This window comes from Corvus hawaiiensis, chromosome 21 (genome assembly GCF_020740725.1).
Source record: "Corvus hawaiiensis isolate bCorHaw1 chromosome 21, bCorHaw1.pri.cur, whole genome shotgun sequence".
NCBI classification, from domain to species: domain Eukaryota; kingdom Metazoa; phylum Chordata; class Aves; order Passeriformes; family Corvidae; genus Corvus; species Corvus hawaiiensis.
In genome coordinates, this window is record NC_063233.1 from 9,042,986 (window position 1) to 9,068,800 (window position 25,815).

The 25,815-nt window shown below is 49.5% G+C and overlaps 1 protein-coding gene across 24 annotated transcripts in view; it reads right to left on the minus strand.

The window, feature by feature from the left end:
- Nucleotides 1-25,815, minus strand: part of CACNA1B (calcium voltage-gated channel subunit alpha1 B) — a 268,511-nt gene that overhangs the window by 61,523 nt on the left and 181,173 nt on the right. For 13 of the 24 annotated variants that reach the window (XM_048325195.1, XM_048325175.1, XM_048325176.1 and 10 more), the window contains 8 exons: nt 22,354-22,416; nt 14,588-15,412; nt 13,205-13,431; nt 11,381-11,501; nt 8,286-8,415; nt 7,646-7,705; nt 6,783-6,889; nt 3,307-3,318 (listed from right to left, as the gene is read on the minus strand). In XM_048325195.1, the coding sequence (XP_048181152.1) occupies nt 3,307-3,318; nt 6,783-6,889; nt 7,646-7,705; nt 8,286-8,415; nt 11,381-11,501; nt 13,205-13,431; nt 14,588-15,412; nt 22,354-22,416 (1,545 nt within the window). The remainder of the gene's footprint in view (nt 1-3,306; nt 3,319-6,782; nt 6,890-7,645; nt 7,706-8,285; nt 8,416-11,380; nt 11,502-13,204; nt 13,432-14,587; nt 15,413-22,353; nt 22,417-25,815) is intronic. The other 11 variants (XM_048325193.1, XM_048325192.1, XM_048325190.1 and 8 more) reach the window with 3 other exon arrangements.

Here is a 25,815-nt window from a genome sequence, read left to right on the forward strand (position 1 = left end):
GTGCTGAGGGAGGAGCACCAAGGGTGGAGGGAACCAGCCAGTTTTGTGGCTGCCTGACCCTGCTCAGCCCTGGGAAGGGTCTTTTTGGAAATCCAGCCACTTCCAAAGGATTGAGAACTCACACCTAATGCTGGACTGGAATCTACAACCCAAACCCACATTCCTGCCTCATCTCCAGTCCCTTTCCCCCATTGCCAGGCACTGCAGTTGTCTGGAAATGCAGTAAGAGGGAGACACACAGGAATTTCTGGAGGGTCGGTTGTATCCCAGGGATGTATAACTTGAGGAGAAATTCCCTTTCCACAAGGTTTAGTAGAAGTGGAGGAGAGGGGGAACAGGATGGACAGGTCCCTGACCTCTCCCTCTCCCATCCTTCAGGGCTGTTTTAGGGCCATTTTAATCCATCCCAACTGGACCCTGACCACTAACACAGCTCTCAATCCAGGCACGGGATTTACTCCCAGAGCTACAGGACTGATTTAAAGGCACAAAATGACTATTAAATATTAAAAAAGTAATATGTGACTCTCATTAGAGACCTTTGATCTGCCCTAGATGAAGCAGGCACCGCCAGCAGAGCTTTTACTGCCTTTCTTGTCTGGTTTTAGCAGAGCTGAAGGTCTGGCCTAGGCCTGGCTTCGCCTATTTGCTTTCAGCTATCATGGTCACCTCGGTGTCACCAGAGCCACCAGCTGAGCTGGGGCTCCCCCACAGCCCAGGCTGACCCTCAGCAGTGCCCTGGCTGCAGGACAGGTTGTTCAGCCTCCCCAGGAGGATGGGAATGGCAGGAGGGAAGCAAAAGGGGGAAGGAGGAGATGCCACAGGACATCCCACCTGTCCCCAGGGCTGGTGGCCACCCCATCCCCGGGGCTGCCCCCTCTGCAAGGCCAAGCAAATCCCTTCCCCTGCTCCATGTTTCCCACGTGAGGAAAGCCAGGGAAGCAGTGGGAGCTGAGGAAGGTGGGGGTGAGAGAGGAGTGAGGGTGAGACTCTTCAGGGCCACGTGGTTGGGGCAGCAGGACGGGAAAGGAGGGTGGGACACGGGGACACCGTGCCCAGAGCTCTGCTCCGTTCCCCAGCGCCCACGGCCACGTTGCTGCTTTGCAGATCAGCACTGCCAGCCCAGCAAAGCTCAGCTCTGCTCTCCTGGGCTCACTCAGAACCCCAGAATATTCCCACATGGTGCCTGCTCCTGATTCCAGGAGACCTGGATGCTGCTGCTGTGCCAATTAACAACTGCACTAATGAGGCCTCGTGTAAACGAGAACAGAGACATTTCCCTGCTCTGTTCTCCCGGGGTGGGCTCCACGCCTGAAGCAAGAATTTCTGTGGATTTAATACTTCCAGGAAGGTTAAAGAGACGTGGGGCAGAGCAAATCCTTGCTCCTGCTTTTCCCTGGAATGGGATGAGCGCTCGGAGAGCTCCGAGGTGGAGGGCAGACAGCTCCAGTCACAGGAAATTCCTTCTGCCTCAGCAGAGGACACTAAGAAGGGCTGACTGATTTTTTTTTTTTCCATTCAGGCACTTAAGCAAATAAAGAGCGTGAGCCAATTAAATCTTAATGGGATTTATGCTCTGAACCATACAGAGAATCCTGAGGAACAAAAAAAGTTCCCATTTCTTGTCACAGTAAGGTCCCTGCTATAGGAAAAGCTTTTCCTGGTCCTCTGACCCAGAGTGATGCAAACTGCATTTTAATTAAAAGGACCCTCTGCCTGTCAAGTAAAACCCTAAGGGTTGGGTTTGGGTGTTTTTAAGAACCCTCTCTGCCAATACTGTGATTTCTTCACTGCTTTCATACAAAGCCAGATGTCCCAGAAAATAAAAAGTCCAGATGGAACTGGGATGCAGTCAAAAGGTGAATCCAAGCACACATCTGACCTGGATATTCCTCACGACAGAAAGAAATTGTTGTGGAAGGACGAGATTTTAATGGACTGCTGAACAACAACTGCAACCTTCAGGAGAGCTGAATCTTGAATTAGAGCTATAGAGGAGCACAGGATAAAGGCAGACAGCAAACAAAAAAAGGAAAAAAAAAAGAGAATACCACCAAAAAAAAAATAGCATTAGCTCAGTTTTGGGTGCATTAGGCCAGCGCTGTTTTGTTGTTTTCTGTGTCAGTTTGCTGCCTGTTTATTTCAAACATTAGGAATATTTTAAAAGAGCTTTGCAGAGCCTTTTCTCCCTTTAATAAATAAAAGGGCCTTTAAAAATTTAGTGGTTCTTTCAAATGGAAGCTGCTTGTTGCTGTTGCTGCTGCCAGCAGCTCTGATTTCAGGTGACAGGGACCTCTCAGAGCCAGGGTGTCAAAAATCCAGGGTAAAGTGGAGCCTGTGATTGCCTGGAATCCTCCTGGAAGAATAAATGAGGTCACCTCACTCTGCCCAAGCACAAAGCCACCCTCTTCCTGCCCTAAATGCTGTACTTTCCTCGAGAGAAGAAAGAATCCAGTGCCGAATTTCCTGGACCACATCAAAGGCTTTTCTTGGCATCTTTTTCCTCGCTATGGAGGATCCCCCCGGAGCTCCTGGAATGTGGGGACAGAGGACACAGCCCTGCCTCCCATCCTGCCCCTGCACTGACAGCAGAACTGCCACTTGCAGAAGGTTAAATACAAATTTTGGGACCTCCTTGTTCACAAATTCCCTGCGCAAAAAGCTCCCTGAGCTGTTTTTGTGTCAGAGACATCCCCCAGTGTCAGAGCCTGGATCCCTGAATGAAGCTGTCCTGAGCTGACAGCAGAACTGCCACTTGCAAAAGGTTAAATACAACTTCTGGGACCTCCTTCTTCACAAATCCCCCTGAAAAAAGCTCCCTGAGCTCTGTTCTCATGTCAGAGACCTCCCCCCAATATCAGAGCCTGGATCCCAGCTGGGTCCCATTGCCCACACTGCACTGAATTAGTCCTGGAGCTTCCAGCTTGGCTGTTTGGAGGTGAAATCCTCTAAAAGAGACTAAAATTTCTTCTTTAAACCTGGTTGTTCAGATTTTCACAGATTGTAACTCACCCATCAGTGCCCACTGAGTCAACCCCTCAAATCTTTTTTGGTACAGATACATCTCCGTGTGTTTGTTGACTCTCTGACTTGGGTTTTTACTCTGTTCCTATCTGTGCTGAAGGAAAGCCAGGATGGATGAGGATTGTTAAGGGAAGATATTCACTGGATAATGAGAATAAAGGGACGGAGGAGTCGATGTGATGGGTGGAACATGGCTGGGTTGTTTCCACAGTGGCAAAGTGTGTGGTTGGACAGGTTGGACAGGCAAAGACAGAGCAGCAAGAGACAGGAAGAACATATTACCCCATGAAACTCCTAGAGAGAGATTCCAGCAAGGAGAAGACAAAGAAAGAGCAGAGTCAATGACAAACAGAAACATCAGAGAGGTCCCCCAGCCCCTGGCCCGCTCCCACCAACTCGACAGGATAAACCAGCAGGGAAGGGTTTTCTGGACAGCAGAAATCCTGCATTCCCTGCTGGATCCACTGGGAAAAACACCTCCAAATCTCTCTTCTCTCCCACTTTGGGAGGGAGAACCTCGACTATTTGTTTTTTTTCCACGAGCATCCTGAAATTCTGAGCATCTCAGCCACCTTTCCTCTGTTCCAAATTTTTCCAGGCCAAATCTTTGCTGCTCTTCCTCAGCTGTTCCTCCCAAGTACGGGGCTGAGAGATTTTGGTGACAATTTTCCACAGGTTGTTTGTTGGCTTCGATATCCCTGAGGACTCAAACGTGTCTGGGTGTTTGTGGCGTGTTTATCTCCAGAAAAAGAAAGGGATTTATCTTTGAAACACTCTGCTAAATGGGAAACATTCCTTTATTATTATCATCATCATCATCATCATCATATTATTATTATTATTGTTCCCAGCATCGCTCCGGGGGTGTTGTTTTAAATTTAGTTTTTGATTTTCCTAACCACAGTCAAGCACAGAGCTGCTCCTCAAGAGCTGCAGGCAGAAAGAAAACCCAGAGCTGCTTTGAGAGCTGGGCTTTATCAATCTTGTAGCAGCGACTGGTATCATCTCAAATGCTTCAATTAACACAGGCTGCTGCAATATTCCAGATGGGAGCTCTGTAATTCCCAGGTTTTTAGGGATGGGTTAATTCAGCAAGAGGTTGGTTCCCATCACCCTCAGTGGGCAGCGAGGAGGCCGAGAACATGAATTAAATCCCACCCTGCTCGTGGCAGCCATGGGTTCAAACAAAGCAGTGACAGCCACATTAAATCCCATTTTTAGCCACTGAGGAGGGTGACAGGGCTGTGGGATTTGCTGGAAAAATCCAACTGATTGAACAACGAAGAATCTCCAAAAGCTCCTTTTCGGGATTATCAACGTTCAGTTGGCTCTGTGTGTCCATCTGGTTTAACCAAACCAGGAGCTGGGCCTAAGTCACGACCACCTACCCTGTTAGGATTCCGAACTGGAACAGAGAGAATTCATTTCCCAGGAATGACTGATTTCCCAGCTTTTGGGCTACACCAGGGAGGCTGCAGGCATTCCCTGGATTGGATGTTGCCCACTGAAATGGGGATGTGGAGCAGGGCTTACAGAGAGCAGAAAAATCACAGAAGAAATTCAAATTTTCCTAAGCTTTACAAATAAGCTTGTCTGACTTTCATCTGGGAGACGGCGACTAGGCTGGGTTTATGCAGTCCCTGGCTGTAAAACCCTGCTCAAGACTCACTCACAGTGGAAAATAAAAGCAGCTTGGGGCACGTATCACAAAGCACAGGCAGGGGATGTAGCAGTAATTTATTCAGAGGCTGATGAGGTGCTGTTAGATATTCATGGCCCAACGTGAGCAACAGAAGAAAACCTGAGCACGAAAAGCCTCAGAAAGATTAAAAATTATTCATTTTAATCCGTAACTCCAGCAAGGAGAATCTCCTTCAAAAGAAAATCGTGTTCAAAGAGAAGGTGTTTTAAAGGCAGGGCCTGAGGTTTGCTCTCCCAGCACAGGGAGCTGCTCTGAAGGGCTCCCAAAATGCCCGCTGGAAGTTTGAATTCCTGATGGAAAAGGGGAATTCTCCTGGGACCCCAGACTTTGGGTGAGGTTGGTTTTTTGTGATTATTTGACTTCTCCACCTCTCTTCAATTCAGAGGAGCTTTGTTAAGTTCCGATGTTGCTGATTTGGGTTTTTTAAGTTAAACTTTTGCTTTTGCTTAACTCGATCTGGTTTAAGTCAATCTCATTCTGAGAGATGTTCCATGGATATTTTTCATGTGCTGGGAAATAAAAGCCCACACATGTCTAGTCGAGCTTAAAAAGCAGCTCAGTTTTGGATGTTAAATTTTAGGTCAGCGGGACATTCACCAAGCCAGTTTTGCTTACGACAGAGCACTGAGCTCCTCCAAAAAACTGATTTTTAATGAGGGACAAAATGTTTAAAGAGGGGAGGGCAGCAGCCCTTTGACAAAATTATGTTGGATATGATTTCCTCCAAGAACTGAATAATTTGGTGAAGGATCAGGCACAGCCCAGATTTCAACATCCCCCAAAATCACACCTAAAATACCAATCCTGTCCATTCACTTTTGGGTCAATTTAGCTTGGAGGGTTTTTATTCCTATTCAGCATTTGCACTGAAGAAAAGCAGATGGAAAATACAAATCTCACCACCTCAATGCGACAGGAACCTTGAAAATGAAAAATTCCTGAGGAATATTTTACCAGAAAGGCAACATTTTGTGCAATTTTTTTTGTGCAGAGCTGAGGGAGGAGCAGGGATTTGGCTCTGCTTCAAAACTGCTGCCAATTTAAAGCAGCCCAGCCATGCTCCGTGGCTCCCTGACAAAGGTGGATGCTTTCCTCATTAGCGAGTGAAACGCTGCTAATTCTCATTAGCAAATTAAACAATTTCCTCTCCTCTAATCATCGTGTCGACAAACAGGTGAGCTCGGCTGGGCATGGGCTGCTAAACACTCCCAGAATTGCTCAGGGCTAATTTAGCAGAAGATTAAAGTGGTCAAGTCCTGCTGCCTGTTTCCAGGTCATCTTTTGTTTCTCAGCAAAGCATTTGCAAACAATTCCCGCGCCTCAGAACGAGTGGGAAATTTCTTCCCATCCTCCACTCGGCTCCTGAAGGTTGGAAGAAGCTGTGTTGCTCTTCCTGTGGTTGTTTCCAAGAAAAAAGGCTCAAATGAGAAGCGAATTTTAATTTTTAAAGAGTTATTCCTCTGTGTTTGTTGCTCAAAATCCTCCACGACATTAAAGAAGGACGTGAGGTATTATTTAAAGTCATAAATACAGAGCAGGGGTTGAGGGAGGGAGAAATACAAGTGGAAATACAAGGTCCTGAATGAGAGAGGAGAGAAAAGGAAAGAAATAGGAAAGGTTTGTGAAGCAGAAATATCCACAACTCTGCAAATAAGGGTTTGCCAAGAGTTCATGGAGTTACCAGCTGATTTCTTTCACTGTTTTTTCATAGTGAGAGCAATTCCTACAACCAGTGCCTGGAGACACTGGACTGCCACAAAGTGTTACAGTGAGTTCCTGAAAAGAACTTGGCCAAAGAGTCACAAAAATCTTGGCTTCGTGTTTGAATGAGCAGAGAATGGGCTCAGCCTCAAGCTGGGAGGAATTTCAAGAGGTTCCACGACACAAATTTAGTTGGGTTCATTCCTTTTCTTCACCCCCCGCCCACCCAGCTACGAGAGGAAAAAGGGCAGGAATTGAACATCTCACTGAGAAATGGAGCCCTGAAACATTACAGGTCCTGCCCCCTCTGTCACTCATTCCCTGGAATTTGGGAGGAGAAGGAAAATGAACTTACGAGAAGGCAAAAGCCACCAAGGCCCCACTGACCACAATGAAGTCCAGGATATTCCACAGGTCACGGAAGTAGGAGCCGGGGTGGAGCAGCAGCCCCAAGTCGATCATCTGCAGAGAAAACCCAGGAGAAGGAAGAGTTTTAATCAAGCATGGCCCAGATCCACCCTGCCGAGGGGCAGGAGAAGGTTCTGGATCAAAGGACCCTTCACAAAGTGCCGAGATCCTCGGCCGAGCCGCTCCTCTCAAACAGGCAGGAAAACTCTCCCAAAAATGAAGCTCAAATCAATAAAACTTAACCAAAAGCTGTCAAAATGAGGCCTCACTGCTCCCTAGGATTCCTTCCACACACATGCATTAATCCTGGTTTTATTCTGCATCTCTTTTGCATCTTGCTTGGACAGGGAAACCCAGCTCCTGCCTTATCCCAACACTGAATCCCCACTTTATGGGACTGCTCTCTGGGAAGTTACTGCCCCCAAGTCCTGGCAAAACCTGTCACCCTGCTGAGGAAAAAGAGAAATTCTCAGCTTTTTGAAACGTGACAAACCAAGAATCAGCTGTTATTAATATTCCTGCTCAATGCCAAAGGCAAAGGGAAGAATCAGGAGTGTCTCAGCAAGGTCTGGCAGCTCCTGTGTCTTCCCAATTCTTACCCTCTTACACAGCTCCTAAAGACATCCTGATCTTCCTCCATAAAGTATGAGATGAAGGAAACCAGGAGAGCTGCTCCATCTGATTTTAAGAGCTGTTCCCAAGTTCAAGCTCTCCATCCTTCCCACCTCTGTCCTGCTCCACCCTTTCTCCAGCTTCTCACAAATAAATCTGCAAGAGGAGGTGACTCTCTCCGCTTGGAAAAGTTCTTACCTTGATCACCATCTCAAAGGTGAAGACTCCTGTGAATATATAATCCAGGTATTTCAGAGCCTAAATGGGAGAGGGAAATGTGTGTTAGGGAAGGCCATGCCCTGAAATAACCTGCACAGGAGCAAGGTTAAATATCTCATCTAGCAATGGTCTGTTTGCTGGGATGGACAAAAACCATCTGGTGCGAAAGTTTTCAGATAATTTAGGCATAAACCTGAACCATCTGAGTTAAAGCAGCATTTCCCCAGTCCTTGCCAGCCTGCACCCAAGGCTGGCTTCAGTGCACCTGCACTTCTGGCAGGTTGAACAAGGCAAAAGGGATTTAATTTCTAAATGAAATGTTTGAACATCCTTTCCTGAAGAGATTATCCAGCAGCTTTTCCCACTGCGGGATGGGCTGTCAGCTTTGCAGCTCCTCCAGCAAAGCCCCATCAGCCACACAATTTCCAAGTTCTCCAACCCAGATGTGGCTGAAGCAGCAGGAAGGGACAGGAATCGAGAGCATTTGGACAGCGGAACAAAGATAATTTGGGTGCGTTACCAAAGCTTTAATTTTGCACTGCCAGCACAGAGCGTTACCCTGCGGAGATGGGAACAGGAGAAGAAAGCCCAAATTCTGGGAATTTTGGGTGGCACTCACGTCATTCCTGGGAGACTCAGCTTGGACGGGGTCCTCTGCAGCCAGGGCGATGCTGCTGAGGGCGATGACGATCAGGATCACCATCTCAAAGTAGCGCAGGTTGACGATGTAGTGGAACAGGCGCCGGATCCTGCGGGGACAGGAGCACAGGGCTGTGAGGTGAGGGAGAACGGGCACTAATCCAGCAGGAACAGCACCTTTGGCATTCCTGCTGTAATAATGGGAAGAAAATTAAAACCAGGCTTTAAATTCCAGTTTGCAGCACATCTTGGTGAAATTTAAATAAGGGAGTTCAACATCTCTGCACTGCTCTCTACGCCCTCTGCAAAGCAACATCCACTCATCTCTTTATCTCTCTATTTATCTCCCTGTTTATCTCCCTATCTGTTTATCTCTCTATTTATCTCTCTACCCATCTGTCAAAAGAGCACCAACAGCTTTCAAGCATCCACACTCAACTCTACAAATCACGTTTATGGCACTCCCCCATCCTTCTCCCTCCGAACTCCCAGGTTAGCACCCTGCGAGTTCAAAACAAGCTTTGAAATCCTTTTTAATGTCAACTAATCCCTTTAAAATGTTGAGAGTCTCAGCTGAATCCGCCTTTGTGGCTCTGAGTGTTCCTCCCACCAATCCCTCTCTGCCTGCACTTCACTCCAAGTCACACTTTACAGCACAAATACTTTACAGGACTAGATTTGATGACTTCCACCTAATCTTTTTTATTCTCAAATTGTGTCCGAGGAAAGTGGTAAACGCTCCCATTCCTAAGCAATCCAGATCTCTTCACAAATTGCAGCTAATAATTCCATCTGACCACAGGTCCCAAATCCTTAACTGCACATGGAGCTCTGCATTTGCACCGCATTTGTCAGCTGAATAAAGGACTTAGCCCGAAAATCAAATTATAGATTTAACTCGCCAGCAACTTTGTTATCTGAGAATGTATTTCAGCTCCTTTATCCCATTTTCTCTAAGCAAATATCTGAACAGTGAGAATTAAAGTCTATTTTTCACGTCTGCTTACATTTTCCTTTTTTTTTGGCTCGGTAATGGATTCAGAGCAGAAAAGAGCTGCAAATACCAGGGAAGCAAATTTGATAGAAAATAACCTGGAGAAAAGTGCTTTTGTGGATCCCTTAACTCTGGTTTTCAATCTGCCAGGAGAAGATGATCATTTCCGTGCTCCGTGGAGCCACAGAAGTGAAAGGCAACATTCCCAAGAACATTTGTAGCCGTAATTCCCGCATCAAACTCAATTCATCAAAGCAATAACAAGCCCCTATTTTTAGCTCCTCACCATTCATAACCAGCAGTGAGATGTGGGAGCATTTGTGAACTGCCAGTGAGGCTTGAGAAATCACTTCACAGCCCTGCGTGCTTGAAGAGGGTGATGGCACTTGGAGAAAAAAAAGGGAACTCATTTCTGCTTCCCTGAGCCGTTTTCCCCTCTGGCAGCAGCCGGGTCGTGGATCCCCAGCAGGGCTTGGAAGGGAGATGGGAAAAGCTTCCTAGGCCAGCAAGCAGAAAGAGCTCTCTGGAGGAGTTCCCACCACCAGAACACCTGGGGGGATGCAGCTGCCTCTGCATCTTGCCCAGAGGAGGAAAAACAAGCTGCTGACATCCCTGGAGTTTGGGCTTGGTCGCGTTATCCCCCCCTGGCTTGCCTGTAACACATTTTTTCTCCCAGTGAATTTTGTTTTTCCAGTGGTTTTTCAGCAGAGGGGTTTTATTTTGGGAGGGTGTAAGCTGGAGAAAACTGCAAAACAACTGAAACAACCCCCAGATCCCGGGCTCTGAGGCTCAGAAGGGCCTAACTGCAGGATGAGGGCAGAGAAAAGAAGCAGCCATAGGGAACGAGGAAGTTTTGCTGCTTCTCTGCCTGCCCAGCCCGGTCTCAGCTCAGAGCCCTGGGCTCAGCACCCTCTCGTCCCCACCCAGTGGTGCTGCCTTGGCAGATCCTTCCCTGCTCATTTTTGGTGGTCACTTCACAACAAAAAGACCAAATGTTAGGGAAATACCATTTCCTTATCCAAGCAGATAGAGGCCAAGCTCCATAATCCTAATCCGGCTCCCCAGGTGATGGCCCCGAGGCTGCCAGAGCTCCAGGAGCGTTGGGACAACCTGGGATGCCCAGGGTGGGATTGTTGGGGTGTCTGTGCAAGGCCAGGGGCTGGATCAATGATCCTGCTGGGTCCCTCCCAGCTCAGGATATTCTGGGATTCTCTTCAGCCTGCCCAGTGTCCGGGGGTGCTTCCACCACGGGGGCTTTTTGGATGTCAAATATGAGAACACGGAGCCTGTTCTGTTCCATGACTGCACAAGATGTCACAGTCCCGAGCAGCAGGAGGTGCAGGAGAACTCATTTTCCACTTAAATCCAGCTGCCAAAGAAGGGTCTGAGTTGCCTTTGGTATCTGGGCAGAGAGAAACTCTGAGATCTGCAAGTTTGCCTGAGCGAGAGAGAAACCTCTGCTCCGAGGGGATCTCCAGAAGTTTCCAACGCCCTTTCTTAAAATGCTTAGAATGCCTCACAGCCCTTCACGCCACAATTATTCCAACCCCTCTGCCTCCCCCCTGGTCCTGCAGCCCTCCAGAGGAACAGATTCTGAATTTCCAGGCTTTGAGTCCAAAGCTCCCCAGAAGGCAGCGCTGCCTGAAGGGGAAGAAATGCCCTAATCCCAGCAGATCCCACAGGCTGCACTCCCAGCCTTGGCAAATGAAAAATGTCCAGGTTTTCCCAGAAGTTCAAAGTTTGCAGTGATGCAGAGCCACTTTTTGGAAAGAACAGGGATTCCAGCTGAGGAACCTGCAGGAATTTGCTGGCATCCAAACAGTCCTCAGCCTGTTATTCCTGATAAAGTCTTTTCCCAACACCACCTGTGCTCCCATTTTTTGGGATCTACATCAACAGGGTCTGCCTAAAGCATTTTCTTTTCCCTGTCCCGGTAGTTTGATCCCCCAGGAAAACCCAGCTGAACAGCAGCATCTGGCCCACAGAAATGAGCTTTTATTTCATGTCCCAGTGTGTTTCCAGAGATGAAAACCCCACTCTTTGAAGCACCTGGAACCCAGGTTGGTGCTACAGGAACTTACGGATTTGTGGGACTGAGGATAAACATGGAACTGTAAGGCAGGATCGGTTTAGGCCCATTTTTCGTCAAGTCATCGACGTCTTTCTTCTCCTCTGTTTTGCTTTCAAACTCCACGTTGTTCACTGGAAACGGGAATTTGGGGAAAACACAAAGAAGGAGAGGGTTAAAAAGCAGATCCACAGCCTTCCCGCTGCCTGGAGCGGCTGGAAATGCCAACAGTGCAGCTGGGAGAGCAAACAGCCTTTGGAAGTGCTGATTAAATGGGATGAACAATCACTGGATTATTATCACTCCCGAGTGAGGCAGTGCTACCCCTCAGCTGCTGCTGAGCCACGGAGCAGCCAGGAAATGGAAAGAAACCATGAGCTTATTTATCCCAGAGCTGTCAAACTGGGGCTGGAAAACCCATCCCAAAAAGCACAAATTCTTAGGGAGAGGGATCAGCTCGGGATCCTTGAGAGGAAAGAAAAAGGGAATCTGAGCAACCTCGTAATTCGGTGTTTTCTCCCATGGATCAGGAGCACAACTGGCTTTGGAACACACAAAAGAGCAAATTCAGGGATGAGGTTTAATAATTTGGGGGTTGAGACTGCTGAAATTCCCAGAATTAGGAAAAAAACCTGGAAAGGACTTCTTGGACTTCCTCAGAGCTGTGCCTGCATTGTGCGCCTCGGTTTGGTCAGAGCTCCCCATGTGCAAAAGTGTGCAGCTCCTTCAGGTTTGAAGATCTACTCTAAAATTACTCCAAACCTCCCTCCCAAAGGTTGGAAATTCCCCAATTTTCACCCTAACTTCACTTCCAGGGATAATTTACTGAAGATCATTTCCCATCTATGAACTGGGTAACATTTTATGCTGCAAGTTCTCTTCTTAGACACACATAAAGGCTCTTCCATTAATTCCCAGGACCTAAAACCCAACAACCCCACCCTTTGGAATGTGCTCAGTGCAGGGCTTTTATTACATTTTATTTTATTTTGCAAGAAAAGGACATTTTGTTGTGTTTGAGTAACACGTTCAATAAACTCCTTATTGGATTTCCAGTCAGATCCAGAGGAAACGGCCAGGAAAAGGGAGAGGCTGATAAATTGTGATTGACAGGAACTCAGCATGGCAATATAGGAAAATTACCACTGAAGAGGGGGGGAAAAAAAGGAGAAAGGAGAAGGAAACAAAAGAAAAGATAAATCTTGTGGCTGACAACAGAGTGAAAATCAGAGACCCTGGCAGGTTTTGGCTGTGCCTCTTGGAAAGCAGAGTCCCAATGGCCTGAAGTCCAATGTGGACCTCTTGGATTTCACACTGGGATTCTCCTGAGCTCTCCAGACTTCTCCAGGCTGATCCCACCCTGCCAGGGATCAGCCCTAAGGTGGTGGGAACAGGCTGGTGGTGGCTGGGCACGAGGATCTTGGGGCCATCTGTAAATCTGTGCTGATAAACCCAAGGCAGAGAGCTCTGGAGAAGCACAGGGAGGGTGGATCTGCTCCAACTGTGATGCAGAGGATTTTAAAAAGCTCTGGAATCTCACGGAGGATCCCAAAGCTGCAGGATTACACATGGATGTTGCTTTCCCTGCTCCTTCACCTTTCTTCGTGCTCTGGGTGAGCCATTTCCAGGGACTCAGGTGTTTTCCAGAGGCACCAGGCAGCCAGGAACCCTTGCCGAGTTCCTGCAGTCTGTGTGGGAATTACAGATCCTCTGTCACCAAGTTCCCTGTCTGCCTCTCTCGAGGATGGCAGCGCCCAGCAGAGCCCCCATCGCTCCTCAGGAATTTCAATTTCCTGGCAATTTCACAGCAGGAAAAGCAGGGGACAAAGGCACTCACTTGGAATGACAGTGGTGTCCCCTGGAGGGGCCGTGATGGTGACAGGGATGTTCACAGTGGTGGTTTTGTCCAGTGGGGGCTGAATCATCCTCGTCACGTTCTTCTGGTTGTCGGCATCCTCCGGCTGCTCAGGCACCTTCTGCAGGTATGTGCTGGGCAGGGTGTGCACAGGGACACTCCCAGGGACACTCCCACTGCCACTGGCCTCCAGCTCACACTGGTTCTCCCTAGGAAAAAGCAGGATTTGCTCAATATGGCCCAGGAAGGGTTCAGGGACGCATCCCTGACGCTGCACCTCGTGCTGGGTTTGTTTTCTGCATGGAAATCCTTTGCAGGACAACCTCCAGACAGTCAAATTTGGGACTTTTTCCTCTGAGACCTCCCGAGCCAACCCCAATCACAAGATTACAGGCACTGAAAATCCCTTGGGTCTTTCTGATGATGCTCCCAAGCCAGGACCATGTGGCACCTGCACGTAGCAGTGCCACAAGCCACCCCCCAGATCAGCTGCCGGATGAATCCTGACACGCTGCTCCCTAATGCTCTCCCCAGGCCTTATTTAAACGTGGGGATTCTCTTTTCCAGCCTGGAAGCACTCTGGAACCTGGCTGTCAGCAGCTAAATAGCTCCTGCTCTCCTCTGCAGCAGCAGCAGCTCGGCTCCAATGAGGAGGAAAGCGAGCCCGTGCACATGAGCACGCTGAACAGCAGGCAGAGTGTTTGGAAATTCAGCTGAAAGGAAGATAATTTAGACAGGAAAATTATTATCTCAGTGCCACTCACAGCTCTCCACGGTGACATGAACTCTATTCTAAAGAATCCCAGTGCAATTTCTTTTCCATCAGACTAATAAAGCTGAAAAGGCAATCTATCCTTCTTTATTAACTACTCCAAATGCTTCACCAGGGCTGTTTTTCTCACTTGACTTACATAAGAATTAAAGCAAATGGGGGCCATCGTTGCTCTTAATGGAAGAGGCCACGTGCTGGAACAACTGGTGGTGCAGCTGAAGGCTCCCCATGAAAAATGAAAATCAAAGGGCTGTAAAGCAAGGCTGGCCGAAATTTTAAAAATGTCCCTCAGGAGCTTCCTTCAGAAGCTGGGAAATTCTCTGCTCCACTTGGTGTCCTACAGGGTCCTACAGGGTGTTTACAGCAAGGAGATGTCCTGCCTTAAACCTGAGCTGGTTTAGGAACCAAGATCGTCTTTGGGAGCCTCTGTCATTGCTGACTGAGGCAAAACAGAGGGGTTGTGGGGGGAGCCGCTGTGGGGACAGGGACAGCAGGGAATGCCACGGGGACGGGGAAACGGGATTTCTTGGAACACCTCTGGGGCTTTGTGACCCCTGAACCGACCCGGGGAGGGCCTGGCAGCACTCACTCACTTGGGCTGGTGATTGCGGTGCTCCTTCTCGCCAGCCTCGCCCTCCTTCTCGCCGTTGTCCTTCTCCACGCACTCGTAGGTGGACAGCGCCCTGTTCCTGAGCCGGTGCCGCCGGTGGGGCTCCTCTCCGTTGTCGCCCTTGGCTCCGGGCTCTCCATCCCTGTTCCCGGACCTGGAGCCGCCGCGGTGCCGGGAGCGCCGCTCGCCACGGGCGCCGTTGGCGGTGCCGTTGCCCTCCTTGCCCGGCCGGTCGGACGAGTGCCGGTGGCTGCGGTGCCTGCGGTGCTCCTTCTCGGTGCCATCCTCCACCGAGCCCCGCCGGTGGTGCCTCTTCCCCCCTTCCTGCCCCCTGTTCCGGTCGCTTTTCCCTTCCTTGCTGCCCCCTTCCACCTCCTTGCTGCGGCTCCGGTGCTGCCTGTGCCGCTCCTCCTTGTTGCCCACGCCGGTTTCGCCGCCCTCATCCTTGGTCACGTCGCCCTTCTCCTGCTCTCCCAGCTTCTCCTTATCCCGATGCCGGTGGTGCTTCCGTGGCGCTTCTGCCCCGTCAGCTGAGGTGACTTTGGGGTGCTCCACCACCTCCTGGACATCCACGGGGCTCAGCTTGGTGATGTTGTTCCTGCCTTCGCTGCGGGGCTCCACGACCAGCGGCCGGTCTAGGTGGGTTTTCATGTCGGGCCGGATGTGCAGGGTGGTGGCGTAGCGCACCCGCTCCTCGGGGTCCAGCTCGTTGTACAGGGCCTCGCAGCTGGCTCGGAAGTTGTGCATCCGGATCTGGCTCGTCCTCTGCTCCCAAACCGACTTGGATTTGGAGGAATTCTGCTGCTTGCTAAGGGCAGGAGAAACGGGAGAAGTCAGCACCCGAATTCGCGCCCTTGCCCTAAATACCAACTAAAAAAAAAAAAAAAAAAAAAAAACAAAAAAAAAAAAAAAAAACCCAGAAAACAGGGAATTTTCAGCCGAGGTAGGGAATTAGAGGGTTGAACCAAAGGTGTAACAGGGATGGAGAGAGAACACGAGCAGGGAAAGCCAGCGGGATCATCCGTGTTAGTTTGCCCACACACTATGAGATCAGCCCTCTGGAAAGGAGTTATTCTGCGTTTCGGAAATGTGGAAGCCTCGGGAATAGTCTGAAGGATTAAAACGTCAGCACGCAGAAATCACACACCCCAGCCAGAGCTTTGGAACAGCCCACAAAGCTTCCCAAAATTAGCAGCACTTTTCTCCCCACCTGGAAACATCTGGATGAGGAAATTAGCGGTGAGCAAGAGAAGTTAGATCAGCAGGAGGAGCAGGGAAAATGAAACCTGAGGATCCGAGCCTGCCACCAGCCCCTTCCCCTTCCAGCCAGCCCCAGGGGTTGTCTTCCAGCTGTGCTGCCCTCTTGGCTCATGGAACAGGTCTAGAACTGTTCTAAACCCACGGCATCCTTCCAGGTGAGCATGGACCAGCAGCCCACACATCACTGGAGAATGGAAAAGTACAGGTAAGAGAGGAAAAGTGTCCTGTGCACCAGGAAAAGAGCCCAGAGAGAGGAGAGTCACACATAGATCCATAAAATATCCTGAGCTGGAAGGGAGCCACAGGGATCGTCCAGTGCAACCCCTGGCCCTGCACAGACCCCCCAACAGCCCCACCCTGGGCATCCCTGGCAGCGCTGTCCAAACGCTCCTGGAGCTCTGGCAGCCTCGGGCCGTGCCCATTCCCTGGGGAGCCTGGGCAGTGCCCAGCAGCCTCTGGGGGAAGAACCTTTCCCTGCTCTCAGCCTGAGCCTGCCCTGGCCCAGCTCCAGCCGCTCCCTGGGTGCTGTCCCTGGCCCAGGAGCAGAGATCGGAGCTGCCCCTCGGGAGGAGCTGCAGCCCCCAGGGAGCTCTGCCCTCAGTCTGCTCCAGCTGAACAATCCCAGTGCCCTCAGTCCCTCTTTGTGTGGCCATTCCAGACCCTTCCCCATCCCTGTATCCCAAGATGAAGCTGAGATGGGAACACCTTTATCCCTGGAGTCACCTGTTCATCTCTGTCACCCTTTATGACGAGGACACCTTCTCTGGCATTCCCTGAGTTTCATTTTTCAGCACAGCACTTGGGTTCTCACCACCGTATTCAAAGTGACCACAAACCCAACCAGGGTGTGAAGGGAAGACTTTTTCTTTTCTTCCAAAAATTTCAAGTCAAATTCTGCTTTTCACTGGCTGCCAGGGTGAAATCCTGGATTTAACCTCGTGAAGGCTCAGCACCCATTTTTTTCCTTAATAAAACTTTTCCTAGCAAAACCAGGAAAGGCATTTTCCTCCCCGCAGCCTGCTCTGACATCTCCATTCCCCACAGCGCAGCCTGAGCTCTGCAGCCAGAGCCAGCAGAGCCCACATGGGAGGCAAACACAACTTCCTTACGCATTTTCTGGGCTCCCTTGGCAGTGGAAAAAAGCACCTTTTGCGTGTTCTGGTGCTGACTGGGACTGTCTGGCTCTGTCACCGTGCACAGGCCCCGGGGAGGTGACATCCAGCCATGCTCATGTGGCACAGTGGGAGCTGTCAGAAGGGTTTTGTGTCACTGGGCTCTGGGGAATTGCTTCTTTACCGAGGCTGCTGCTGCTGCCTGGTGCTGCTAAAGAGGCAAAAACTCACCCCTCATGAGAGCAGCCAGGCAGATGTGAAGGAACCTCACTGAATCCTCAAATCAGAGCTGATCACCAAAATTAAATATCTACACCCTGTTGCCAAGTTCTGGACTCGTTTCCCAGCAGCCGAGTCCCCCATTTGCAGCCTGGCAGGGGAACAAATGACAAAAATCATGGTTTTAAATGTAAATAATACCAGAAGCTCCTGGGGACACGGCTTAGAGCCCTGCTCACCACAAATCCCACATCCAAGGGAGGACAGGCTGCTCCTGAGGGAGAGCTCCCTCCAAGCTGGCACAAGGATGAAAAGCCCCATTACCATGGGCACTTGCCACTTTCTTTGGTTCAAAATGATGAAAAATTAAATATTCTCACTCAGCAGGAGCTTTCCCTGGTTTGAGAAGGAATGAGGAATGTGCAGAGCCTCCCCCTGCCCAGCCCTGCTGCCCTGACCAAGGATTCCCCGTGGGAAGCCACAGGAAAAGCTCTGCAGAGCCCTCCAGAGCCAGCAGGGATGGAGCTGCCCAGGATGGGCATCCTGGGATATTCTGCACTTCCTCTGGGATGGCTGGGTGCCCTGCTCTGCCCTGCTCCACATTTTAGCTCTGCTAAACCCATCTGGGCTACAAATCTCTTCAAACCCAGGCTCAGGGAAAGCTTCGGGATTTTCTGGGCCTGGCTGAGCTCCCTGAATGCTGCCACCAACACCTCTATTCTTAGGGAATATTCCTCACTCCATAATGAAAGTCCTGAGGTGGGGAATGGCCTCTGCCCTGTGCTTTGGGCAGCACTGAAGTGATAATCAGCCTTTAAGATTAATTGGGGAAGTGCCTTTGTGCTGAAACCTTCAGTTCATCTACAACCCAAGAGCAGAGGGAGGAGCACAACCACCCCCTGCTCCATCCTGTGCTCCACTGCCATGGGACAGGAACCAGCAGGGCTGGGACACGAAGCCTTGGTGTCCCTGCAGTGACTCCCCAAAGTGAAACACCCAGGAAATCATCAGGCAGCTCCCAAGGACACAGCCTGCCCCTCTGCCTGTGCTGAGCCCATCCATGATGGAAAGAAAATCCCCTAAATCAGGCTGGATGTGGGGAGGAGGAAGGTGGGGATGCAGGGCTGATCCTCAGCCCGGCTCTGACACAAGCTGTGTCACCTCAGGAGGGGTTTGTCATTCATGTTTTAGTTACACCAAGAACATAAATCAGCTTTTAAACGACCTCTGAGGTGTTTGCACTGCCCATCACTCAGGGCTAAGTGAGAGGTGCTGCCAGGGAACTGCACCCCTGAGAACCTGCAGGAACCAGGCACTGCACACATCAGCTCCGCCTGTTCTGCTGTGGAAAAAAAAGGCACTGACATTCCAGCCTCGAATTTCCCAGCACCTGGAAACGAGCTGCACCCTTAACGCTGACACAAGGCACGGAGGCCAGTGCCAAAAACTCCGGCACAAAGGCACCCGCTGGCTCTGGGCACCAACAACCCCAGAGCAGGAGCTGCAGCAGCAATGCCTGCACAGCCATTGCTCTTCCCACAGGGAAAACACTCCAAAAGAAAAAGACAAAAAAGACAAATCAGGGTATTTACGAAGCGCGGTAAAAACCCAGCCTGGAAAACGCGGCGCTTGCGAGCTCGATTCCATCTCCAGAGCAGTGAGGAGCATCCCAAATCCCGGCATCCAAACACCAGTCAGGAGCCAGAGCCAGGGCACAGAGGCTGCTGTGGGAATGGGGTAAAGCACCCGAGCAGGATGGGCCCTGTGGGGACAGAGCTGGGAATTCCAGAGCCAGAGCAGCAGCAACGGGAGGGGAAGTGGTGTCTGCTTGTCCACCAGGATTTATCCGGCTCCAGCTCTCTCCGAGTCCCCACAGCCACTGAGCTCGGGGATTTGGGACAGCTCCTCCTCTCCTGGTGCTCTCTGTCCATGAGGACAGTTTGGGAGCTGGTTCTTGGCACCTTTTAAAACAAAGCAGGGCTCCAGTCCAGCTGCCGGCCTGGGAGGAGATGCAGCAACAGGAGGGACTTCAGAGGAGACGGGAATACATCAGCGGGGCAAATATGAATTCCTCTGCTCCCCCCCCTCGTTTGGGGCAGTGAATTCTGTACAAATCGGGGCAGGCACAGCCCAGCTACAGCACGAGCAGGGCAGGACTTGTCTAAATTGATAAAAAACTGATCAAAAAGAGCCTTTGTGATAAGAAATATTTACTCCACGTTAAAAAAAAACATAAAGCCAACTCCTTATCTGAACCTTGCGCACTGCTGGCTCCTTAAAATCCCCCCAAAGCCATTAAGAAAATTGCCCTGTAAATCACTCCTGACTGCAGACATCCTACAAACACTGCTGGTAATTCATTGCTGTACTCCCCAGCCCTATTTTCTGGAATATTTGGAATTCTCTGAAGCCTCTGCTCCATTCTCAGATCCTCCAGGCTGGAAATGTTGGAGATACCACTGCTGGTACCAGCTCCACTGGTTTTCCTTGGATTAACACACCACCAAACAAGTCCTGCCTGTGGCTAGAAAGAAAACCTCGCAGTTCCCGGAGAATCAAATAAAATCCATATTAATGAACCAATGACTAATAATGGCATCAATTAAAAATGCAAGCACTGCGTGGTTTGTTGAGGAAAGGGAAGCATATTTTTAGTCAGATTCTAATCTTAGGGTGCTCCTTAATGACTCAAGATTTCGTTCCCATAACCTCTGAAATCACTGCTTCACTTCATGGAAATCCTTAAAATTTTGCTCCAGTAAATAATGAATGGAAGCTGCCTATGGAAAGACAAGAATCCCGTGTTCAAAATAACCACGTGTTACACGGTGGGTGTGAAATTCTGTGTTTCAGATCAAAAGGGATTTGTTGTTAAAATGCAACAAAACCTTTCCACTCAAATCCTATTTTCCATTAATGAACTCAGAGCTTGTGAACTCCCCATGTTTCCATTGTCCACTTGGAAAACACAATGGAACATTTCACTTTGGGGTTGGTTGGCTGTCTTATCTCTCTGGGATTGGATAAAACCATTTTCTCTCACCTGAACTCAGCACTGGTGTTTAAATAAATGTGCTTTGCCAGTCACCCTGGAGTTGTTGCTTGGATGCTTCAGCATCTTTTTTATCCTTCTGAGCTCCATCTCCTTCCTGAGACCCCTTGGGAGACGCTCCAAGCATTCCCAGGGAGCTGGGGCATTACAGACACCAGAACCAAGGTGAAAACACTTTTTAAAGTGTTACTGTCTCTGAGGGGAAGAATTGTCTTGGTTTGAGATAATTACCCTCCAAAATTATTCTTGACTCCCTCCAAAATTATTCATGAATTTGATTTTGGTTTTAGACATTACAATTTATAGATAATAAATCGCATTCATTTTCTATATCATGATATGAAATTTAATATATTGATTTATGAATTAATCTGTTTTTCTACATTTATACATTCGATCATTTTGATATTGCAGCTTCACAGAGACAAAACTTATTCTTTCATAATATTTCTCCCAATATTAGCTAGAAACAGAAGTTGAACTCCAGGGTCTCTGTTCTGGTGGGGAGTTAACAACAAAACTCAATGAAAAATGCCTCAAAATGTGGCCAGATCCTCCTTCCAAAAGGGTTTTGGTGCCTGCAGCTTGGTTTCGTCCTTTTATAAAAGGCAACTCTTTTTCTCCTCTTCCAAATACGCCTCTGGATATTTGGAAAAGAGGAAGAATTCTGTATTCTTTCAAGGCTTTGTTCCTAATTGGGAAAACAGTGCTTGGGAGCAGTTTGGGGTAACTTCTGCTGGGGGAAATTGGGAGTTTTGGGGAGAAGGCAGCTCCCAGCACCTCCCTCTCTCCCATCCTCTCCCTCCTGTCAGGGTGGGAGGCACCCAAAGTGCAGCTGAGCCCTCTCTGCCTGTCAAAACTCCCAGCAGCCAGGAAATACATTGGAAGAAATGATCCAAAAGATGCCTTAATCTGATTTATTCCCCTGTGAGCCCTCAGACCTGGGCACAGACCTGGGCACAGACAGGGCACACCTACTCTGGCAGTCACAACAGCTCAACCTTGGTCATGGAAGTTAAATTCATATAAAGCATCAACGTATTTTAAATCCCAACTTGTCTAAGATCCACCAGTGCACAAGGAGCCCAAAACAGCCAGGGAAATATCAGGAAGGAAAACCTGCTGGAAAACCTTCACAGTACCTTGGTCCCTGCTGTGGGGCCGGGACAAACCCCCAGGTTGGAATTGCACTTACTTGAGTCTCCAAGAGCATTAAAGAAGAAAGACAAGGTCACAGAGTTAAAGGATAACCCAAAGGATGCTCACGTGGGTGGGAGAGGAGCTTCAGGGGTTTTTGATGATGAGGAGTTTTTGGGGTTAGTCAGCAGCAGTGATAATGTTTTTACCAACCTGCCTCGGTGTCAAAGCACACCCTGACTCACAGCACAGCCAGCAGGATTGGATTGGTGGGAAGCACATGGAAGGAGAGGAAGTTTTCCACTGTGTTTGCTCAACTCCAGCTCCAGAGGAGTTGCCAAGTGCCTCATTCTGACAAAATCTGTCACTTTAAGCTCCAGCTCGAGCAGGGTAGAGAGCAAAGACATAACCAGCTTTTCAAGACTTTTCCAATTTAGTCTCACTTGGACCCCGTTCCCAGAATCCTTTTGAAGTCCTCCTCCAGTTTTCCCTCCAAGAGGGCTTTCCTGGATCTCCCACTGAACCCGGAGTGCAAACACTGGTGGAACATCAAAGCCAGCAGCCCGGCACAGAATAAACACAGAGAACAGAAATAAACACAGGTGAGAACAGGACAAACCATCAAACGAGGGGAGACAGGAGGAGAGAGGAAAACAGTTCAGGAGGAATGATGGAAAGGAATTAAGGGAGAAAAATGAAGGAAGGAGGGCGGGGGGGCGGAAGTCACAGTCAATGTATGGAACACAACAGAGTTGCTCACAAATCACAAGCATCAAATGACAACGACACCTTCCAGTCCTTTCCCTGGATGTTGGTCTGGAGGCTTTCCACAATGATGGGAATGATTTTTGGGGGGAAAAATAAATAACCAAACCACAGGGAGAGCGAAGGCACCAGGAGAAGGGGAAGGTTTATCGAGCTCTAAATGAGAAATCCATTCAGTGAATATCGTAACAGAGAGCAACTCACGGTGAATTTACGCTGGAGACTGACGAGCTGCGAGATACAGTACCTCGAGTTTGCTTTACAAAACTGCACATGCAAAAAAACAAAACAAACAAAGAAAACAAAAAGTGAGAAAGGAAAAAGCAAACAAAAACCAAAAAAAAAAAAAAAAACCAAAAAAACAACCAAACCAAATGAGCAGAGAAACCATAGAAGACATCGGGAGGAGACTCGTACAGGCCGTGTCCTGTCGGATGCAGACGGGGAGGAGACCAGGCAAGCTCCAGGATCGTGGAAGCCACGGACACACCACCCTCTGGAGAACGGGGACACAACCAAAGAGTCCAGAATGGAACCAAAAGGGGGCCAAAATGAAAAGGGGAACTGAAAGGCACACGATGGTCTCGGGGCTCCTCGCCTCCCTGGTACTCACACCGCCAAGGTCCTGCAGGAGGTCACCTCTGGGAGTGGAGCCACGTGGGGATTGTGCTGCAAATCATCGTCTCCACGTGGAGCAGGATGCTAATTCCTGCTCTTGGCACCAGGAGGAAGCTGGAGAGAGGACCTTGGGCTCCAAAAATCCACCTGAGCTCCAGCAGCTGGTGCAAGGCAGCTGCTCCTCAGTCCCTGCCTCAGAGCGGCTCTTCAGAGGCACCTACCTCTCTCCTCGGACAGGGAGTGGGATGTGCCTGGCTCAGACTGCCCCAAAACGGGTCACTGGGCCTCAAAACCCCAGCTCTGCTGCAGCTTCAGTGGGGCAGGGCCCAGGGTTAAAGGAGCTTCTTGCAGCTCAAAAAATTTTGTAGATTCTCCTCCATCTCCTCCACACCATTTACGGGGGGGGTTCTAAACATGGAAATCACTGAATCACACAGAAAAGGCAGGGAATCCACAGAAAACCAGGATTCTAAGTATCCTAAAAGATCTTGGCTTGAGGCATTAATTTTTCCCTAGTTCTAAATGATCATTTTTATCAATCTACAGCAGTCCAAGGACCCTCCCCCAGACTGAAAATAAAATGCCTTCACTTCCTGATTTGCCTTTTCAGTTGCAGCATTTTTCCTCCTGCTTTCATGAGCATTTAGATCTGTTAACAATCAATTCTAGCAAACCAGAAAGCCCAGTTAAAATCCAATGTTCTTTGGGTATCACAGAAGTAGAGTTTTAAATATACATTTATTAAAATTAATGGATTGTTCTAAACAGAAATGTTGGCTCAGGTAATGCATACAGGGCAAAATCCAGAGGGTCAGAAACCTGGAATGAATATTAGAGAAATTATGGAAGGCATCGTAAAAGTTTTGCTTGAAGCAAATAATCTGCTGAGCAGCCAGGTGAAGGATTTTACCTAAACCTCAGGATTTCTGTATTTGTCTGGTGCCAAATGAAATAGGAGCAGGAGCAGAGTGGGGGTGGCAGGTCCTGCCTGCTGGCCAAGAAAATGATTGTTTTCAGGCTGCTCAAGCTGGGGACCTTTTTTACTCCTTGGCAGCAAAAAACCTGCAGACAACAAGGTCCTGACTGCATGAATTCCTCAGGCATAACCAAGAAATTCCTTTGGCAAAACAGGTGGGAAACTTGGGATGGAGGAGAACGCACGGGGCTGGCCCTGAGTTACCTGGAAGTCAGCACCGAGCCCCCAGTACGTGTGGAGATTTTGGGTTTAATTGTTGAAAGCTGATGAACACCCCTCAGTGGGAGGCTGGGATGAACCTTTGTGTGCATCCCTGCCTCGTGTGGCGCAGAGCAGGACGGAGGCCACGCTCTGTCCTTGTCACACAAGTCCTGCAGCACTCCGGGGTCACCGCTCTGCTCCCGTGGCTGGATCCGCCTTTTTGAAACCACCAATTTCCCTGGAACCGCCGTGTGTGAAAGCACAAAGCCAACAGAGCCTCCTTCTCCAGGGCAAAACGACAGCAGGAGTTGATTTTCACCAGATGCTACTTACCAGGAATGAGAGACAGAGCCCAGAGAGTGGCTTTGGGTGTGGCCGAGTGGCCGTGACAGCGACAGCGAGGACAGGGAGGAAAACCCACGGGAGGAATCACAAAACCTCACACACTGACACACTCCAGGGGCAGGAGGAGAGGGAAGAAACCACAGCCAGCAAGAGAAAAAGAACACCTCTGCTAATCTACACCCCCCAGCACAGCACAGGTCACGGGCTGGGTGTTCAGGCAGCTTCTTGCTGGGTCCTGTTGGGTTCCCACAGCCCAACAGAGACGTGGAAATCAGCCACGGTATTCCCAAGACAGAAGGAAAACATGGAAAACCTCCGAGATGGAGAACCTGGAGAAACAGAGCAGGTCCCCCCTCCCTCCCCTGCATCCCCAGACCTGTACAAAAGGGACAGAGAAGTCAGGGTGAAGGGACTGAGGTGCTTCTCTCGTGGCTTTTCTGCCTTGCTCGCACTGACAGGCGCTGTCCCCCTGTGGGACGGCACTTACAGCACCAATGCTGTGAACAGCCCCAGGTGGGACCAGCAGAAACCAGTCCTGGAGACAGAAGGAGGTCTTTGGATGCTGGGAAGTTGTCCTGGGAAGTACAAGTAACTTTGGAAAGCAGCAGTGGGCAATTGGACAAACTGTGCTTAGGTCTGGTGCCCACGTCCAGGAGCTGTCTCTGCCACTGCCCACAACGTTCCATCCACCACCCCCGTTCTCCTCCCACCCAAAACTCACCCCTCAAACCTGGGATTAAATGATTTCCTTGGATCTGGCTACAATTGTAATCCATTACCTCACAGAATTAAAAAAAACCCCAAACCTCATAAATCACAGAGTGTAAAAAGTTCCTCAAAGCGTGCCTGACTACCTGGCAGGCTCCTACAAATTTAGGGGTGCTGAAAAATTGCTGTTTTAAGGCTTTTCCCAAGAAAAGGTGAGGAGAGGGCGCTGGGGAATGCCTGGGCTGTGGGTGCCAGGTGAGCCCCTTTTGTACGGGCCATTGGTGCAGCCCTGGCTGGGATGGGAAGGGCAGAGGAGGAACCCAAACATGGGGAATTCAGGCATCAGGTCAGGCAAAACCAGGGAAAAACCCCGTGTTTGCTGTGGGGTCTTTGTGTGACCCACGGGGATGAGCCTGAGGGCTCTTCCTTCCTCTGGAAGTGGCACCAAAAAGTGCTTTGGACATCCAGTGCCTTGGAAATGTCCCCTTGTCCCCCCTCCTCCGTTCTGGCTGCCAAGGAAGCTGCACCAATGGTTTGCCCTAAAGACCCCTCGCTCTGTGGAGTCCCTCAGGTGCAGAGGCTGAGCGGGGCAAATGACACAGAGGGGCTGAACAAACCCAGAACTCACCTCCAGAAACAACAAAGCAAGGAAAACGCTAAACGGAAAACAAACAAAAAAAGTCACAAGAAAAGAAGAATGAAACAATGGGCTCCAATCAAACACATCTGTTTCCAGGCAAACATTGCAAACAGCGACAGAACCAACGCACCACCCTCGCTTTTCATCCGAAATAAATCCTTCAGGGTGGAGTTCACCA